The sequence below is a fragment of the Malania oleifera genome, chromosome 2 (genome assembly GCF_029873635.1).
Source record: "Malania oleifera isolate guangnan ecotype guangnan chromosome 2, ASM2987363v1, whole genome shotgun sequence".
NCBI lineage: Eukaryota > Viridiplantae > Streptophyta > Magnoliopsida > Santalales > Ximeniaceae > Malania > Malania oleifera.
This window is the reverse complement of record NC_080418.1, coordinates 35359714-35381489: the sequence shown is the minus strand read 5'-3', so window position 1 is coordinate 35381489 and position 21776 is coordinate 35359714. Positions and strand designations below refer to the sequence as shown.

The 21776-nt window shown below is 37.5% G+C and overlaps 1 protein-coding gene across 1 annotated transcript in view; it reads left to right on the top strand.

Annotated features, from left to right (window-relative positions):
- Positions 1 to 1467: 1467 nt before the first annotated feature.
- LOC131149514 (large ribosomal subunit protein bL9c) overlaps positions 1468 to 21776 on the top strand; it is a 78153-nt gene continuing 57844 nt past the window's right edge. The window contains exons 1-3 of the mRNA XM_058100026.1: positions 1468 to 1949; positions 2073 to 2200; positions 18030 to 18075. Coding sequence (XP_057956009.1) covers positions 1800 to 1949; positions 2073 to 2200; positions 18030 to 18075 — 324 coding nt within the window. The 5' untranslated portion in view covers positions 1468 to 1799. The remainder of the gene's footprint in view (positions 1950 to 2072; positions 2201 to 18029; positions 18076 to 21776) is intronic.

Genomic DNA, 21776 nt, shown 5'->3' with positions numbered 1-21776 from the left:
TTTTAAGATTTTGGGACAAGGTTAAATTTTGTTTAGAGTTATGTTTTAAACTAAAATCCCAACTTGAATTTAAAATTTAGCAGTGCCAAAATTTGAGACAGAATTAATATGATTAACACCAACCTCTAATCTAGAATTCTGCCAACCTACTCTTCCTTCGCTCGAACCCTCTTTAGAGTTTCCACCAGCCTTTGAGTCTCCACCGCCACTTCTCCGATTTCAGCAATTCGAACTCTTTCAGTCTTCAGTCTTTAACCACTCAATTTTTTCGTCATATTTTTGCATTCAATTCTCTCAAAAATATTTTTTCAACCACTAGTTCCTCTCCAAGTATCTTTCTCTTTTCTATTTTTAGTAAGTAATTCATTTTCCCTGTTGTGTCTCTTTGTCTTCTGAAACTCACTATTTATAGGCTTAAAGGGTAATAACTCCATTAATCTTGACTGATCAATCTGAATTTGATTGATCAAACAATCTTAAATTGATTTGATTGATTTTTCATCTTCTAATTTTGATTTTGCACTTATCCATATGTCTAATTGAAATCTTTTTTATGTGTGCGGGTGTAAGCATGAAGAAGCTAGCCCACTTAACTTTATTTTTTCCTATATTTTATTCTTCTATTTTTTTTTTTATATTTTCCATGTATTCAATTTTTTTATTTAATGTATTTAGTTTTTTTTTCTATATTTTTCTTATTTTATTGTTTTTAATGAATAAAATCATATGCAAAATTTGAATTTGAATGAAAAATCGTACCTAAAAAAAATAAAAAAGGACATTAAAATTAAATTAAAAAAAATCCTAATTTTACTATATAAAGCTCTAGATAAAATGAGGTGTCTACAAGGATCTTTGAGTTCTTCTTCTTGCCATCTAATTCACTTAGACTACTTTTAGCTTATGTTTGATTTGTGAAATGCCTATTTTTAGTAATATATTAGCTTTAGTAGGTTAGTTACAATTAGTTATAAAATAAATTATTTATAAAGCAAATAAAAATATGAAACATTTTATAACTCCATAATAAGGAATAGACAAGGGATAATCATTCCCAAATTTCATTTATTTTTTTTTATATATTGAATGAAATAATTAAGAATATACAAGAAATAAGTATTCACTTGATTCATAAAATTCAACTATATTCCATCTTATTTAAAGGAAAAACTATTTTGTTGAATCAAATAATCTAAGAATTATGGCCAAATGATTTCATGTCATATTGATTCACTTAGTAAACTAATTTTAATATGCCTTAGCTCAAGGGCTTTAATATTGAAAAAGATATCCTTAAAACTACTAAAACAGTTTAGTACTAGGGATAATTTCAATTAACTTTAAGACTTAACTAATAAATTTAAAATAATATTAAATATTTAATACTTAGTGCTTAATTTTATACTTATATCACATTTCATGTTTAGCTTAATTCATTTGGCGTCTAAACAAAATCATAACATGCATGAAATGACTCACGCTCCCAAATCCAAATTCAAATATTTAGGTGCATCTCCCAAATTGTAATGTCACATTCGTCCCCTCCGTGTGTGTATTAACAAGCACACGGACAGTCGGCTGCGACCGTGGCATCACGAACCTCCCTTTTGAAATCAACGGCGGGGAGTCGTTGCAGCGAGCTGCCATCAGAGCCGTCCGCGAGATTCAACTTCACTGCCAGTGGCATATCCACTGCAGATAAGCTCGTAGGAGAGACCATACCCGACGGCACCCGAGAGAGAGAGAGAGAGAGAGAGAGAGAGAGAGAGAGAGAGAGAGAGAGCGGTCTGGGTGTTGCAATGGCATCAACAGCAGCGACTCTGTCATGGAGCTCATCCTCGTGGCTGCAAAGCTTTGGCAAAAACATGAACGAACCCACTCCATTACCAGACAGAGGGTCTATTACTGTGGCGGTGGTGGCACAGAAGAAAGCCAAGAAGACTCGAAAGGTAAGGAAAATTTGGAAACGATTATCGAAGTGAAATGGGTCTTCATTTGCCAATCGCCACCTTTGTATGCGCACATACTTCTGCATTTTAATGGGGTTATAGATTACTATTGGATGGTGTTAGATTATATTGAAGGAGGACGTAGCAGAGCTCGGAAAAATTGGGCAACTAGTTGATGTGAAGGCTGGGTATTACAGAAATTATCTCTTACCCACGGGAAAGGCTCAGATTGTCACTCCGCTTCTTCTCAGGTAATGTACAAATTGAACAATATCAGCCCTATTCTGGAATAACCTCATCCCCAAATCCCGATCATTTCATTTTCTTCTCCTTGTTCTTCTGTTTTCTAAATAATTTTTCTTAAAGTTTTTAATGCAATTCTCTTTTCGCATATTTGCGATATTCAATTAGAGCTGCCCTGAATTGTTGGGACTATGTTTTGCGTCTCCTTTTAAGTTAGGTTTGCAGAATGGAATGGGGTAGGAATGCAATGGAATGAAAAAAAAACAAGTGATAAATTCAATTATGTTCCGCTGGTTTCCATTCCATTTTGTCACGGTCCGACTATTTTCACACTGTTATGAAAGGGCCGTACGGTGCTAGCTAAAGTACTCTTGTTTAACTAGCCAACCTATCGTTTATCAATATTCATCCATGAAACACTTTCATTAGCATTCAATCAAATGGCAGCGGAAACAGTAAGCATTCATGAAAGCAGTGTCACGCAAGTAGTAAACATTGAAACTACGCAATTCATTAACAACACTTCCGTTGACATCGTGTGTTTAGCGAGGGAGGTAAGTAGGCTAAACACATTGACAATAGTTAGTGAGTTTTACAATGACTGATGAACACCCACCCTCCCCAAAAGAGCTTTCTAGGCTATTCTCACTCTGCCACAAGGAAACATCAAAGTGATCGAGGAGCCGTACTGCCTTATTTGGCATACAATGAAATAAATACTGGAAATTAACCTTACACTAGTATTTACATTATGGAAACCTATCCCAAACACATGTGACAAGCGGTCACAGGCAAGCATAATGCCCTGAACAAGCTTAGCTCGTGACATTCTCTCCCATTTATGCGGTCGACGTCCTCGTAGACTTTGACGCTAGGTACACTTCAACTTTGTCCATGAACGGTTGCATATCTTCCGCAGAAACTCAGCTGATTTCTTCATCACCAAGGCCTCTTCACTTCACTAAGAATTCCTGCCGCTTCTTCCTTGAGGATATGAACTCTCTGTTTGCAAGAATATTTTCAACTTCACGTCTGTCGGGATGAACTGTACTCACTTCTGCTTTGGTTGACTAACTTATGCTCGGATTGTCGGTGTCGGCATTGTATGACTTGAGGCAGTTGACGTGAAACACAAGCTGCACTTTCATCCAAGTCGGAGGGTCGATTTTGTAGGAGACCTTCGCGACTTTGGCCAAGATGGGGACTGGTCCTTCATATTTAAGAAGTAGTCTCCTATCTTGTCCTCGTAGTGACATAACCTGTTCAGGATTGAACTTAACAAGCACCAAGTCACTTACGTTGAAGTGCTGCGGTCTTCTCCCCTGATTTGCCCATTTCTTCATCCGCTTAGTAGCTTTCTCCAAATAGGCTTGGGCAATCTCAGCATTCTGTCTCCATTCTCTGGTGAAGATGTACGCCTGAGACTCTTTCCTCTGTACGGCTCATCCACTGTGTGAGGTAACAGCAGCTGCTGGCCTGTAACAAGCTCAAAAGGGCTCTTGTTGGCTGTTGAGCTCTTTTGGGCATTGAAACAGAATTGAGTCACATCAAGTAGTTGCACCCAATTCTTCTGGTTGGCGTTGACAAAATGACGCAAGTACTCTTCTAGTAGCCCATTGAATCTCTCCGTCTGTAGATGATAACTCGAAGAGATTTTAAGTTGTGAACCGAGGATTCTGAAAGGTTCTGTTCAGAAGTTGCCGGTGAATCTCGAGTCTTGGTCACTAACAATGTCTTGGGGAACACCCCATATTTCACAATATTCTTGAAAAATATTTGTGCTGTCTCCTTTGCCGAACAGTACTTTGGTGCGGCTATGAATGTACCATACTTAGAAAACCTGTCTATAATAACAAGTATAGACCCTGCATCACCCACTCTGGGCAGGTTGGTGATGAAGTCCAATGAGACACTTTCCCACAGTTTGGACGGTACTGGTAGGGGCTCCAACAGCTCTGCAATTTTCCTCCGCTCCACCTTGTCTTGTTGGCAAGTGAGACAAGTTCGGGTATAATCACCCACATCATCACACATGTGTGGCTAATAGTACCCCTGCTTTAGTAAGGCCAAAGTGCATTGCCATCTTGGATGTCCGGCCCACATGGTATCATGACATTCTTTCAATAATGTCTTCCTCAGATCACCAGCTCGTGGCACAAAGAGCCGGTTACCATGGGTCATCAACAATCCATCTTTCATACAGAACTGTTGTGCCTTCCCTTCTTCGGTAAGCTTCATTAAGTTCCGCGCAACAGGATCTTTGGCTAAGTTCTCCTTGATGCGTTCCGGCATCGTTGTGGTAACAGTTCTCACAGTTAAATGTGCTACCATTTGTAAGGCCGCCAGCTCGGCCTTCCTACTCAGTGCATTCGCGACTTGGTTCAATTGCCCCGCCTTGTGCTCAAAGGAAAAATCAAATTCTACCAAGAATTCCTGCCATTGACCCTACGTGGGTGTCAACTTTGGCTGTGTGAAGAAATGGCTAACACTTGAGTTATCTGTTTTCACCACAAACCTTGACCCAAGTAAGTAATGCCTCCACACACGAAGACAATGTATCACCGCTAGCATCTCCTTCTCTTGAGTTGTGTACTTTCGCTCTACTTATCTAAGCTTACGGCTTTCGTACGCAATAGGATGTCCCTCCTATAACAAGACTCCTTTAAGGGCGAAGTCTGAAGCATCTATTTGTACCTCAAAGGGTTTCATGACATCCGACATCCTTCAAGTCATCAAAGGCTCCCTGGCACTTCTCTGTCCAGTTCCACCCATGACCCTTCTTCAGTAGTTTTGTCATAGGAGTCGTTCTTCGTGAATACGCTTCTACGAACTTCCTATAGTAGTTGGCAAGGCCAGAAAGGAACGCAACTCCCTCACTGTCGTTGGGATCTTCCATTCTTGAATTGCCGTTACCTTCTCCATATCCATCCTGATATGACCTTGTTCAATCACATGACCAAGGAATTTGATGCTCCGTTGAGCGAAAGAGCGCTTCTCTTTTTTCACATACAGACTGTTCCCCTTCAGTTTGTCGAACACCTTCCGTAGATGCTCTTTATGTTCCTCCAAAGTAGAATTGTGGACAACAATATCATCTAGGTACACCATGACAAACTTGTCAAGGTACTCACGAAAAACCTGGTTCATCAAGGTACAGAATGTTGCAGGCGCATTCGTCAACCCGAATGACATCACCAAGAATTCATATGCTCCATACTGTGTCACACAAGTAGTCTTCAGCTCATCCCTAAGCAATCCTCACCTGATAGTAGCCTGATCTCAAGTCAAGTTTAGTGAAGTAGTTGGCATGACTCAACTGATCCAATAAATCAGCAATCAACGGAATAGGATACTTGTTGCGCACTGTTACCTTGTTGAGCGCGCGGTAGTCTATACACATCCGCAAACTCCGATCATGTTTCTTTTGAAACAGCACCGATGCTCCGAACGGTGCTTTGGAAGGGCGAACATATCCTGCTTCCAATAACTCATCAAGTTGCTTCCTCAATTCTGCTAGCTCTGGAGGCATCATCCGATATGATCCTTTAGCAAGTGGTTTCACTCCTGGAAACAGCTTGATCTCATGCTCCACACCTCGTAATGGAGGTAATTTGCGAAGCAACTTATCTGGCATCACCTCCTTGTACTCATCCAACACCGCTTGGATGGTCGTAGGCACCAGCTCTTGGCCTACTTCTTCATCTACTACCACCGTGGCTAGATATGTCTGCTCTCCCTTTCTCAAACCCTTCTTGAGTTGCATGGCTGAAAGGAACATCCCATTGTCTCCTTTCGTTGCAACAACTTGCACCATGCATGGGTGATCTCCCATCAGACATAGGGAACCAGCCAAAGGCATTAGCACTGCCTTCGTCCCCCTTAGGAACTCCACTCCCAAAATGAATGGAAAGTCATCCAATGACACTGCTGTGAAATTCACATGACCTTCACACTACTCAAGCTTCACAGTAACTTGCTTGGCTACTCCCAGAGTAGGGTGGACTACAAAATTAACTGCTTTCATGCGTCCTGTATCCTTCTCTAAGGATAAGTTGAGTCTCCAAGCTTTCAGTTGCGAAACAAAGTTATGGGTAGCCCTGGTATCCACCATAGCGCGGGTACTCTTTCCATTGATTCTCAAGTCCACAAACATTAGCCCTTTGGCTCGTGTAATATTTGGGGCTTTAGTTTGCTTTTCCAATGCGCTCACCTGCCGCATTGCAACTATCCTCAGGGTATCATCCTCTTCCCCATCGTCTCCCACTGCCTATTCTGCAATGGAAGCTTGTAAAGCATTAAGTGTTGCTTTGTGAGGGCACTCAAAAACTCTATGAGGACCTCGACACAAGTAACACTCAAGTTTACCCTTTCTCTTGGGTGTGTTGAACCCTCGAGACGACAAAGCTTCCTTTGAGATTGATGCTTTATAGTCGGCTCCCCTGACTCTTCGGTTTGCCTTTCTTGAAAGACTTTCCATTGTTTTCCTCTCCGCTAGACCCTTTGGACGAAGCGGTATTCTCCCCAGCATAGTCAATCAAGCGTTCTGCAGTAGCTTGTGCAGTAGACAAGTTTTGAACTCTTTGTCTATGAAGTTCAGTTTTTGCCCGCGGTTTCATTCCCTCTAGAAAATAGAACAACTTTTCCTTCTCCGACATATCCCTGATATCCAACATCAAAGCAAAAAATTGTTTCACGTATTCCTTGATTGACCCAGTATGCTTGAGGTGTCTCAACTTTTTTCTTGCATTATACTCAACATTCTCAAGAAAGAATTGGGCCTTGAGTTCTCTCTTCAAGTCTGCCCAACTATCAATTACATAGTTTTCATTTTCAATGTCATTGTACTTAGTACACCACCACAGTTTGGCGTCACCAACCAAGTGCATGGTTGCAGTATCCACTTTCACCTGTTCTGAGGCCATCCTCACGACGCGAAAATACTGTTCCATATCAAACAAGAAGTTCTCTAACTCCTTGGCATCACGGGCACCCCCATACGTCCTGGGTTCCGGTACCTTGGCCTTGCAAACTCTCGGAGTGTTGGAGTTCCCCATAGCAAGAACCATCAGATTCACCTTTGCATCCTGATTAGCCATTCGGGCCTGTCAAACTTGCTTGATGTTGGTGTGATCCCATCACTTAATCAACAAGTCCCCTCAGTTGGGCCATCTCGTTGGCCATATTGTTGGTTGTTTCTTCAACCTGCACTTCCAGTGCGCTGATCCTCTCAGCATTGTTTGGTGCCATGGTCACTCACCAAAGCTTTCCAAATCCCACAGCAAAGGTAACTGAATTCTCGTAGCAACTGAGCCTTGGCTCTGATACAAATGTCATGGTCCGACTATTTTCACACCGTTGTGAAAGGCCGTGCAGCGCTAGCTAAAACACTTTTGTTTAACTAGCCCGCCTATCGTTCATCAACATTCATCCACTAAACACTTTCATTAACATTCAATCAAATGGCAGTGGAAACAGTAAGCATTCATGAAAGCAGTGGCAAACAAGCAGTAAACATTGAAACTACGCAATTCTTTAACAACACCTCCGTTGACATCGTGTGTTTAGCGAGGGAGGCAAGTAAGCTAAACATGTTGACAATAGCTAGTGAATTCTACAATGATTGATGAACACTCACCCTCCCCTAAAGAGGTTTCTAGGCTATTCTCACTCTGACACAAGGAAACATCAAAGTGACCGAGGAGTCATACTGCCTTATTTGGCACACAATGGAATAAATACTGGAAAATAACCCTACACTAGTATTTACATGATGGAAACCCATCCCAAACACACGAGGCAAGTGGTCACAGGCAAGCATAATGCCCTGAACAAGCTTAGCTCGTGACACATTTCTATGTATCAAACATGCAATTAGTGCCTTCTTAGCTGGATAATGTCTTTGAGGCTCCTTGTTTTGCTCCAATTGGTTAGATACTTCTGCTGTGTTTGGGAGGATGGAGGTTGAGCCTTGTATTTGGAATTGTGCCGTTGTGGTATTCAACAACTCTTTTGTATTGCATTATGTTAAAAGCAACAAAAATCCAAATACAACAACTCCATGCCCCCAAATACAGGGTAAATGTGTTCCCATAGAATCATCCAGGTTAAGTAGATAAGATTTTGCATGAGTTCGCATAATGACAGAGGGGCTCTATTTGGTATTTTGGTGCCAATGTAGGATTTTTCTATAAAAATTACTATATTTTTTTTTTCCATTTGTTTGTGATTGATGAATTGCATATTATACAGAATAAACAAATAATAGAATTTAGGAATATGTTTGTCATGGAGATTGAGAGGAAGGGGTTAATGTGTTGAACACAGGGTAAATTAGTTTACAGTAGAATTATCTAGGTTTGGTAGATTTTGCACATGTTTACATAATGACAAGGGGCTTTTGTTTGATGTTAGTTAAGAATTTTCGAGAAATAATGGTTATTAGATTTTCCTTTTTGTTTAGTTGTAATTAATGAATTGTTTAACTCCGCTTGTGATGCACTTAATATCCTAATTTTTTCACACACAGCCGGTCCCAAACCCGGGTAAAGGACGAAGGTTGCGTTAGGTAGCTGACAGCCAGCGCAAAATTTGTTCACTATGATATGAATCCTTACTGAATATTTGCTGGGGCGTCCCCCACGAATGACGTGTTGCACTTGTACCACCTGGGTGTAGCAAAAAGTGGGTGATGGTGGGCTAAGTTGTCGCCCTAAAGTGACGTGCTGTGTCGGTGCTTGGGTACGGCGTCAAATATGCGAGGGTTCCTGCATCATTTTGGATGTGGGCAGGTTATGCAGGACGATTCTAAGTAGCCCTAGTCCTATGGTTGACCCTCTTTGTAGCACACACACAATATCACAATCTATGGGAAGAATTGAATTAACCAAGCATGAACATAAAAAAATATTCTAATGATCACAAGTTGTTGAGATTTTGAAAACGTATATGATTTGGTTTAAAAGCCCTTAGTTGATCATTTCATTCAAATAATCAAGTTCACTTTAAAAGATGCTATATTAAAAGTCTTAGATCACAAGTCCTAGCTTACAAATCAAATATCCCTAAGCACGGTACTAGCAAGCATGTTCATGTTGAAAATTTAAGAAGATTCAAAGAAAATGAACAATGTTTTTTCAATCAAGGATTCAGGTTGAGTTTCAAGGCTTGCAAGGTACTTTTAGGGGCTGTTTTAGATGGTCACAAACAAAGAATTGAAACAAGCTTACCAAAAGGTTTGGAATGACAAATACCATGACACATGACTACTCGATCGCACCACGAACAAGCTTGTTGATCCTTAGAAATCTTGAGACGATAATGAAGCTTGAGGAAGGTTGTGGCTATGAGCTATGACAGAGGAGTGGGCGTGTAGTGTTGATGATGACATTGATGTTGTCGTGGTCTCTCATCACCCAATCTCCGGGGAGATGGAACGTAGCCTTAAACTACTCACTCACAAGGAGAGGAACAAGTTTCACAAGTTCAAGCAAAGGCTTCCTTTTTTTTAATTGAAAATGCAATGCTCTCTTTTACAATACAAGTGATGGCATATTTATAGCCTTACATGAGCATGCACATGACTTGCACCTGGCTTCTTAAGGGATTAAAAAAAATACAAAAGTAAAATAAAACATTTAAAACGTAGGTAATGAGGTTCCTAGGAAATAGTTTGTCATAGGAAATAGGTGCCTAGGAACTAGAATAATTATGATAGTGGAGTCTAGGAACTTAAAATGAAATAAATGCTTCTTGAAAAACTAAGACTCTTTGACTTGCAAGTTGTCATGCTTCTTGAAAAAATAAAACTCTTTGACTTGCAAGTTGTCATCCTCTTTCCAAGCTAGCTTCCAAGAGAAGCTTCAATTGCTACAAATAAAGTTCACATCCAATGGTGGACTTCGGGTGGCATGTGTCACAATATCCGCGAAAGATACTCGATGTGCATGTTAATCCCCATCAGCAGGTAAAGACATTAGTTCAGGAAATTAGGATTAGATTAGCAACTTGGAATATAGGAACACTTACGGGTAAAAGCATGGAAATTGTGGAAACAATGATTAGAAGAAGAATTAATATAATTTGCCTTTAAGAAACTAAGTGGGTGGAGGAAAAAGTTAGAGAAATTGATAAATCAGGTTTTAAACTTTGGTACACTGGAAAGAGAAACATAAGAATGGAGTAGAAATTGTTATAGACAAACTTAAAAGATAGCATTGTTGATGTAAATAGAGTAGGGGATAGAATTATAAAAAATCAAGATGGTATTAGGCCAAGAGATAATAAATATCATTAGTGCTTATGCTCCTTAAGTAGGCTTAGAAGAAAATCTTAAGAGACAATTTTGGGAAGATATTGATAGTATTATACAAGACATACCAGGGATTGAAAAAATATTTATAGCAGGAGATCTGAATAGACACATTGGAAGGGATAATAAAAGTTATGAGATGATACATAGTGGATATGGATATGGAGACAAAAATGAGCTTGGGGAGGTGATCTTAGACTTCGCTATGTCATATGATTTAGTATAATGAATGCTTGCTTTAAGAAGAGAGAAGAACACCTAATTACCTTTAAAAGTGGACAAAATAGAAGTCAAATAGATTTTTTTTTTAACTAGGAGGGTAGATCGTTTATCATGTAAGGATTGTAAAGTTATTCCAGGTGAAACTGTGAAAGCCTAACCACACAACATAGAGTTTTAGTGTTAGATATATGTATTATAAAGTGGAAGAAAAATGATAAAATAAACCAGTGTAAGAGAACTAGGTGGTGGAACCTAATGGGAGAAAATATAATAAAATTTAAAGATGAAATAATCAAAGATGGGGATTGGACTATAGAAGATGGGATAGATTCAAATACTCTTTGGAGTAGATTATCTAGCTCTACTAAAAAAATAGCAAAATAGATTTGAGGTGAATCAAGGGGAAGATTCTCAAATAGAAAAGAAATTTGGTGGTGGGATAAAGATGTCCAAAAAGCGATAAAGACAAAAGGAGTTTGGTATAAAACGTGGCAAAAATGTAGAAATATGGATAACTTTGAAAAGTATTAAGGAGGCAAAAAAGATGCAAAAAATGTCATTAGTGAAGCCAAACACAAAACATTTAATAGTTTGTATGATAGATTAGATACAAAAGAAGGGGAAAGAGATATATTTAAACTTGCTAAAGTTAGAGAAAGGAAGAGTAAGGACTTAGGAAATGTAAAATGTATAAAAAGTGAGGATGATATTTTCTTGGTTAAGAACGAAGACATTAAAGAAAGATGGCGAAGTTACTTTAGTAAGTTGTTTAATGAAACCCAAATAGAAGACTTAAACTTAGATTTGACAAATGAGGAAAAGACTAAAAATATGAGATTTATTTGCAAAATTAGAGTTAACGAAGTTAAGTTTGCATTAAAAAAATGAAAAATGGGAAAACTATACTGGATAACATCCCAATTGAAGTTTGGAAATGCTTAGGTGATAACGGAATTATATGGTTAAATAATTAATTTAATATAATTATAAAAACTAAGAAAATGTCAGATGAATGGAGGAAAATCACTTTACTACCTATATACAAAAATAAAGGAGATATTCAAAATTGTAATAACTATCGTGGAATTAAACTTATGAGTCATACGATGAAATTATGGGAAAGAGTAGTTGAACAAAGATTAAAGTTAGAAATGAAGGTCTCAGAAAAATCAATTTGATTTTATGCCTTGGAAATCTACCACCGAAGCTATATATCTTTTAAGAAGATTAATGGAAAAGTTTAGGGAAAAGAAGGGGGACTTGCATATGGTATTTATTGACCTAAAGAAAGTGTATGATAGGATACCTAGGGAAGTTCTATGGTGGGTTTTAGAAAAAAATGGGTGTATGTAGTAGGTATACTGATGTCATTAAGGATATGTACGATGGAGTAATGACTAGTGTAAGGACTATAGATGAAGAAACTAGAGATACATCAAGGATCTGCTTTGAGCCCTTATCTTTTTGCTTTAGTGATGGACCAACTAACTAAGAGTATTCAAAATGAGGTTCTAAGGCGTATGTTGTTTGCAGATGATATTGTATTAATTGATGAAACTAGGGGCAAAGTAGAGGCTGAGTTAGAATTATGGAGAGAAACTTTGGAATCTAGAGGATTGAGGATAAGTGGAAATAAGACAAAATATATGAAATGTAATTTTAGTAATGGTAGGAGGAATATTGGAGATAAAGTTAAACTTGATGATGAAGAAATAAATAGCACTTGTAGATTTTGATACCTTGGATCTATTATGCTTGTTGAAGGAGAAATTGAAGATGATGTAATGCATAGAGTTAGAGCAAGTTGGGTAAAATGGAGAAGTGCTTTGTTAGCTTTGGTACAATCCCAAGATGGGGGAGTGAATTGGTATTTAAAACTTTCTTCCTAGGTTCAATTAATCCAACAACAGCAGTATTACACAAGCCTAGGGTCAATCTAGTGTAGATAAGTAAATGAATATAAATATATAGCGGAAATTAAACAGCACAAATAATTTAGTTAAGCATGCACAATAAAGCAGTAAATAGAGATGACACCCATAAATGTTATCGAGATTCGGCAAACTGCCTACATTCCCGCCTTGGCTAACAAGTACAAGGATTACCACTATAAGGTTCACTTAACGGGTGGAGCGGCACCTAAACAACCAGGTCAATTAGCATAGGGTTGACCTTAACCTTTACACAATCTCCTTGCGGGGCGGAGAAGGCCCTAACAATCCTTATAGGCTGGATTACCGCCCCCTCAGGCCATGCCTGGAAGTACAAACAGATAAAACTTTTTCGTACAATGAAAAGTGCTTCTAATACAAGTAAATTTGTACCAATGACAATCAATCAAATGCACATCAACAATATAGGAAATGTAAGCTCAGTGATGTGAATATTTGTGCAAACAACACTCAACAAGATATTATCACCAGAATGTTCAAGAGTGTTCAAAACAAGTTATATCTTTGAAACAAGTTAATATCATATCTCAATGTTCAATTAGAGTTTCAAAATGCTTAATCAAATATTCAAACTAACTCAAATTATTTTCTTTCAATGTAATGAGCTCAAGAGTAGTTTGAAAAATATTATAGCTTGTAGAAAATGTTTTTGCACAACAAAATCAAAGCAAAGGGAATCTTGCAATGGCAATGCAAAGATCCCTAAGCTTGTTTGTTTATCCCAACACAAAATTTATAATATTGAAATATGTGGGATAAACTTAACTAAACTCCCTAAAAATGAATCACACAATCAAACAAGAATAGTGGGAGTATTAGTAGTATCTAGTAATCACAAGCACACTCAATAAGTTCTCACAATATTAGAATGTATCAAGAGAATAAGTATTTGAGAGTATTTGGGCAATATGAGTTTTTGAAAAAAAGAGGATTTTGCACTAATGATTTTTTGCTAATTATTGCTAATCTACACAAATGAACTCATATTTATAGGCTAGGGTAAAATTATAACCGTTTAGGACCCATAGGGAATTCTTAGAAAAGTTTAAAAGCACTTAGGAAATATTAACCCTATTTAATCAATTTAACCTCGGTAAAAATTTAATTTACCCGAGAAGATTTGGGTGGCTGAACCAAGGTGCGGTCGCCCGAATAAACTCAGCTTTGAAGAACATTTTAAATGGTTTGGTCGTCCGAGTCTAGGTTTGGTAGCCCAAACAAAAGTCAGAAACATTTGCTTCGAGGTTCGGGTGCCCGGGTTCTGGGGTCGGTAGCCCGAACACAAGAGTTCGGTCACCCGGGGCATGATTTGGACTAAAATGGTCGGCAGCTCGAGTTGGTGAACCATCTTTTTCAAAGGGTTTGGGCGCCTGAGGGCAATGTGTTCATTTTGGTTCGGTAGCCCGAACCAAGGTCAAACTGCTGACTTTCCAGTAGTTCGGGCGCCTGAGGAGTTTTGACTCCAGGGGTTCGGTCGCCTGCCCTCTCTCATACTTCCCCTATTATGTTCAATTCCATTCCTTTTTACACACCTGATTATGAATGATATTTGTGCATGAGTGTTGGGTCCTAAGGTCTTACTGAGCTTACAATATATCCTATATGCATGACATGTAGGTAATTATTATAGACCATATATCCTAATTACTATTACAGACCCATATTAATGAATTTAAAATACAACACAAATATGGTCTTCAGGGTCTTCATACTCTTCTTCATGTGCCATCATTTTGATTTGCCAAATATATACTTGCACATATCCTTAGATAGCCATCAAATACAATAGGTATTTGTCATGATCAAAACCGAGTGTGACCTATAAGGTCAACATGCTTCAAGTGTGCTTCGTGATCGTAGAATACCTTTAAAATTAAAAGGGAAGTTTTATAGGACAACTATAAGACCAGCTATGCTATATGGATTAGAATGTTGGGTGACGAAAAAATAGAATATCCAAAAAGTAAAAGTTGTCGAAATAAGAATGCTTAGATGGATGATTAGTATAATACTGAAAGATAAATTAAGGAATGAACATATTTGCGGTAAGTTAGGTGTAGCTCCTATAGAAGATAAGATAAGGGAGGGACGACTCGGATGGTATGGACACTTACAACGTAGGCCACATAGTGCGCCAGTGAGGGAGAGTGAGTTAGTTACTGTGGGGGGTAGTCATGGTTTTAAATAAAGGTCGTGACCGTTACGTAACACCGTTACGTAATGGTTTTTTAGGTTACCGATACCGTTACACACCGCGAAATCGGTGGGAATAAAAATCACAGTCGTAGCGGCCGTTACGGACCACGACCGTTATGTAAAGGCCGCTACGGCCGTTACATAACCACTACAGGACACTTACACCAAAAAATTATTTTATTTTTTACTTTTACTTCTCACTTTTTCCCTCTCTTTCATATATCATTCTCAATATACCAAGTGGCAAAAGGGGGAAAAGATTATAAAGAGGATGACAATGATACAAAATTTACTATTTCTTTAAATACTCACAATAGATGCATTAATTAACAATTTGAAAATACGAACTTGTTAGGAAAAATTTTATTTTGATAATATTAGTAATGTGATATTTATGTTCTATATTTTTCAACTTCAACCTTCTTTCTTTTCTAACTATTTTATATTTGTATTATTCGTATGTCTTATGTGTCTAATAGATTAATGGAGTGTATAATGTATTTTGTTATTTAATCAATTTAGCACTCATAAGAATTTATCACAGATAAGAATAATGAGGAAGTATAAATGCGCACACACAGGATTTCTATCAATGGTAGTTTAAACCAAATGTAAACTTATTGCCCTTACTAAATAACTTAGTTGCTTGAACTAAACAATCCAAAATACACTAAAACTCTTTCTAAGAAGGGCCAAAAGCTTAAAACATGCAAGTACGCTAATATGCACAAGCTTGTGCATGCTTCAAAACAATTCACGACCGTTACACCCGCTTCCTGTTATGTAACATCTGCTACTCCCGCTTCCTGTTACACCCGTTATCGTTATGTTATGCTATCCGCTACCGCGATTTAAAACCATGGGGGTAGTAGAAGAGGTAGGGGTAGACCTAAAATAACTAGGAAGGAGATAGTGAATAAGGATTTAATAGCCCTTAATCTATTAAAAGAAATGGTCCATGATCACATAAATTGGCGGAAAAGTATTCATATAGTCGAACCCACCTAGTGGGACTTAAGGCTTGGTTTTGTTGTTGTTGTTCCTTGTGTAATTGATGAATTGTGTGGTATGCAAAATTAGTAAATTCATACATATGTATAGGCACACATAATATTTAGGAATGCATTTATCATCAAAACCAAGAAGGGAGGGGAGTTGGAATACATCTTAATTCATACTTCATGAGTTCAACTTGAGAAATTGAGTTAGATCACATTACATGCTTTGGCCTACCCTTATTGCCTCACATTTTGGTCCCCTTTTAGTTGTTCATTCAAGATTAAGGTGAGATGAAAGAAAAATCTCTAGCAAGCATGGCAACATAGTTGGGCTTCGCTAGCATTAGCTCTTATTGATGACACTTTATTATTAACTCTGCAATTTAGTTTTTAGGTGCTGGATTTTTCATGGTCGTTTTGAAAAATTAATGTTTAAGCACGTATCGCATGGTGACAGTGAGTAGGTTGGAAGAATATTTCCTTGTTTCATAGTGGTTCCTCTGCCATGCGTGGTTCCATAGTGGTCTCACATTGGTGATATACTCATTGTGATCCACAAGAATTTAAAGCTATTTTATGACCTTATAAGCACAAAGAAAAACTAGGAGCAAGTTCAGATTGATCTTGAGCTCGTTTATCTCATGGAAATTAAGAATTCGGAGACATCCAATATTATTAAAAGTTATTCTAGTCAATGAATGGATGGGAGAACTATAGTATGGAAAAGCTGTATCCGCACGTTGCACCTTCTCTTCTCTCTATCTAATATTCTAATGTAGCTTCTTTTATTATCGAAAAAACAAAAGAATAATTAGCTGTAACTCTTACTCACTACTATGAAATTTTGGCTTGGAATATTTTTCTTTGATGTTGTATCAATGTCATGGGATAAAAGAATTTCGTATATTAAGTTTCATGGATCAGTCTCCCTTATCTTATTCTTTTCTTGATGATGGATAAAAATTTCAACAATCAAAAAACTTAAATTTGTCTCTCAAGCTGACTATATTTTTTGTGGTAGAAGTCATCCTGAAAACAAGGTTCTATGACTTCTATCACAATTGAACAACCATAAGATAATACTATGGTGTTTCAAAATGCTATCTTTCAACTGTGAATAGGTGTCATGAATATGATTATCATTGAAGCTTTTACTCTTAGCTTCTATGTACTCAATTAACGGTACTTTGGAAGGTTTCATAAAGGCTTAAACAATTTTATTTTCTTTTAGCTGAAAAAATTTAATTCTAGGAAACTATATGAGCTAATATAACGATTTGCTTCTATATACTCAACTTGAAACAACCCAGATAAAGTAAGCTTCATCAAAACTATAACTATCAACATAACTTTTATTTTTCCCATTCCATTCAACTACGAGTTATCCTCATTCCCTTTTACTTAGGAAGGAGTTGTTGGTTTGGAGATCTCTGGATGTTTTTGCAGAAGAATCTGTGTGACAAAGCAGTCTTGTAATGTTAGCAAATGATTTGCTTTGGCGTCAATGATATTAATAAAAGTGAAAAAAGGAATGGCAATATAATATTGAATTTAGAATACTCTGTTTATAATATCTTAATCTTCGCACCAACAACATGCAGCTGGCTGGTGTAGTTGCGCTAAGGCTTTGTTGGGTTGAGCTATGAAGTTCAATAGGCACCAAACATGACTTTAGTGTTGTTACATAAATTATGCCCACTTTTTGTTAAGGGTTTTCAAAATATTTGTCACCAAAAAAAAAATGTTAAAGAGTTATAAATTATGTGGTTAGGAAATTTTATTCTATCATGCATGTTGGACATCACACCATTTTAGCCATTAATTCTTGTGCCCAAAGCCCAAGGGTCATGTATTGTTGAATTATTTTTTTGGTTTTGTGTTTAGTCTATTAAATTTCTAATGTCCTCGTTAAATGTCACAACCACCATACAAAAACTGCAATTTCTTACTGAATGAGAAATGAATAGTAATTAATATGCATGCTAAAACACTATCTAGATGACCAAGGCTGCCTGATCTTCTGTCACATGGCATACTTTTTATGATAGGAATGGCTAGTCATTGTTCTAGACAATGGATCCCCCAAGAATGATCTTGGTGATTTTTTGGGTGTTCTACTTTGAAACTAATTCCTTGCATGCTTTTGATTCTTCATTGGCAGGGAAATGCGGATGGAAGGGGAGAGAATTGAGGCTGAGAAAAAACGGGTAATCATGCACTACATTAAATTGCTGATACACTCCCTCAAAGGTGAAAATGGGAAGCTAGAAAGAAAAAGAAAGAAAAATCCTCCCACTTCACCATCACTACCACAACCACCACCATGCCATCCCCACTGTTCAGATTGCTCTACTGTGACAATTATTAACTCCCATCTCTTTGTGACTTTTATGTTCATCCCTTCATGGTTTTCCTTATCCATATTTGTTATTGTTGAATAATAGGGTAAAATGGAAGACCTAAAACACAATGATAGGTCTCTCCCTCTATTTATAACATATGTCAAGTACAACAAAAATGACCATAATACCCTTGATAATTCCCTTAACCAAACTCTTAACACATAATAATAAATCCTAAATGATTAAATAACCATTAACACTTCCCCTTAAGCTAGAGCATATATATCGCATGCTCCTAGCTTGTTACAAATGAATTTCACATGAGCACCTCCTAAGGCTTTAGTGAACAAATCAACAAGTTGAAACTCAACCTTCACATGAGTGGTTGTAATGAGCTTCTGTACAAGTTTCTCTTGAATAAAATGACAATCAACTTCCATGTGCTTTGTCCGCTCATGGAAGACTGAGTTGGAGGCAATATGAATAGCAGCTCGATTATCACACATCAACTCCATGGGTTGAGAATGTGGGAAACTTAGTTCTTTTAGCATGTTCTTCAGCCAAACAAGTTCACTGGTAGTGTGCGCCATAGCCTTGTACTTTGACTCAACACTTGACCTGGACCACCACAATTTGTTTCTTACTTTTCCAAGATACCAAATTACCACCGACAAAGATACAATACTTGGTTGTGGATCTTCAGTTGGAAGCTGACCCTGCCCAATTTGCATCTGTATATCCCTGAATATGAGTGCGATCCCAATCTTGATATAAGAGGTGTCTCCTTGGTGCACCTTTGAGATATCTCAAAATGTGAATTACTGCATTTCAGTGATTTGTTCTCGGGGAATTGAGAAACTGACTCACAATACTTGTTGCGAAGGATATATTTGGTCGAATGAATGTGAGATAATTCAACTTTTCAACAAGTCTTCGATACTGACCTAGGTTAGGCAACAAATCATTCATATCTTGCACCGACTTACTATTGGGATCCATGGGTGTATCAGTAGGTTTGGATCCCATCAATCTCGTCTCATCTAAAAGATCAATAACATACTTCCTTTGTGACAAGATAGTTTCTGTATGAGATCTCGATACTTCTATACCCAAGAAGTACTTCAATGGTTCCAAGTCCTTGGTCTGAAATTTATTGTGTAGGAAAAGCTTTAGGTCTTGGATGCCTTGATCATCATCACCAGTGATCACAAAGTCCTCCACATACATAATAAGCAAAATCCCGCTAGATGGAATATGGAGCACTAAATGGCTAAACCATGCTTTTGGAGATTGTTTTAATGCATACAATGATTTCTTAAGTTGACATACCTAGCTTGACTCCCTTTGAGCAACAAGGCGTGCCTTCAAACAAGCCATAGAGCCATTAGGATTGACTTTCACATTGTACACCCAGCGGCAACCAACCACAGATTTATCAGGAGGAGGAGGTACCAAATCCAAAGTATCATTATCATGTAGCACACGCATATCTGCAACCACTGTTGTTCTCCACCTAGAATGGGAAAGGGTTCCAGAAATAGATTTTGGAAGAGCAACAGAATACAAAGTACTAACAAACAGTAATAAAAGGGTGATAAGAAATCATAACAAACAAAATTAGAGATCAGCAATTGGATACAAGAAAGGAATTAAATTTCAATTTCGATGGAAATTTCAATGGTCTTAATTTACGAAAATTTTGATGGAAATTTCGATTTCGGTTTAAAGAAATTACGGAAATTTATAGTAAATGATGGAAATTTACAATAAAACTTTAGGACATATTAAAATAAATGATTATGCTTAATATGGTATCAAAATACATTAAAAAAAATGCATATATGACAAATTTTTAGTGTGTAGGATATTAAACTGCATATCGCGAAACAAGCTATGAAATGGAGAACATTCAAATGATTATAAAGTTTTGAAGCTATTCCTTTAATGTTTTAAGGCAACAAATTATCATTTAAACAACTACATTTTCAATAAATATCATACATTTAATGATCCAATACCACATGGAGTTTCTTGGTGGCTCAAAGTCATCTCTCCTTTCCCTATCATTGGTATTTCGAGATGACATATATTGTTTACAATAATCACTTCATGTCATATAATTTCCAAAATATTGAGTATAGGTGTACATGTGTTGTTCATACTCTTCCATAGTCATTTGGTTCATGGCAATTTATACTCGGCCAGAAGATCAACCTGTACTAGGATGTCTTCTTGCAGGTTCTACCTGTTGTGTATGTCCATAGGATTGTTTTGCATTTGCATACTGGTCATACATTCTTGGCCTATTTGTCCCTACCCCTAGGCATGTGGTTGCCAATTTCCACATTGTCGTGCCCGCTCCTATGCATATGGAAACGGTTGGCCATATGTAGATTGTGAGGAGCTGTTCTGTGTAGATTCATAACCACTATAACTATTAGAGTCATGCTTTGTTCCTATACTCATAGATTCCAAACTAAGGGAAAAGGTCTCCTCTTCTATTTGATGCATCTTCCCTTTTCCCTTTCTATGATTGTACTACCTATCAACTGGGTGTGTTTCTCTTTGTGCACCCTTATCTTCTAGTTGGGGAGGATGTGTATATTCTACTTCTAGTCTATAATCTTGCCATCCCTCATTTCCTCCATAGTCCCCACCATCACCACATTGCCCACTACTATCGTCGGGATTAGATATGTCACCGCCAGCATCATCGTCGTCACCACCAAAGGGCATAGTGGATGAAGTTCCATATCTAGACCCAAGATTCATTAGTGAATCATCACTACTAGATATTACTTCGTTACCATCACGTGATTAACATCAATGCTAAAGTCATCTCGTGCATGCTTGGCCATTTGTAGGCGCGGACTTCCATCTCATTCATCTAGATGGGATGGGCTCATCCACTGGAAAAGTGGATACTCATCCTCATTTCCCGATTCAACTGATATCTCAAGAAGGTCTAGGGGATCTTGTTCAGCCACTTTGTCCATTTCGGCCTCCATATTTCTTATTTGAAGTTTCATGTTGTTATAACAAAAAACAAGTTGCTGAAGTCTGGTGTAGACTAGTCTATTTCTTTGCTTTGTGTGAATGAGTGCAAATGTGCTTCAATTTTGTTCACAAGCTGATGAAGATGCAGTTTGTGAGAAAATGCGCAATGCTAGCTTTCTTAGGATTGGAGCACTTGATCTATACATCATCCACCAATCGACTATGCAAGATATTTTAAGAACATAAGTTAGTACTTAGCAGATTATACTTGAAGTTTGTAACTTTGTATTATACATTTATATATATATACTTACCAGGTGCCATGGTTGCCCTAGCTACTTTAGCAGCCGCTTCTTCGAAGCTTCTTTTAGCATTTCTAATTAGAATAATATAAAAAAAATTGTTATTGAATAATTAAACATGGATTAAGACTTATTTTATTTTGAAAATATTCCTCATTTCCAATTTGATCTAGGCCAAAGGAATGTGGCTCAAGGGTGTTAAAAACTTTATGAGCTGCATCAAGAAAATAAGAATCTTCCCCAATTCCTTCTTTGTATTGACATTTT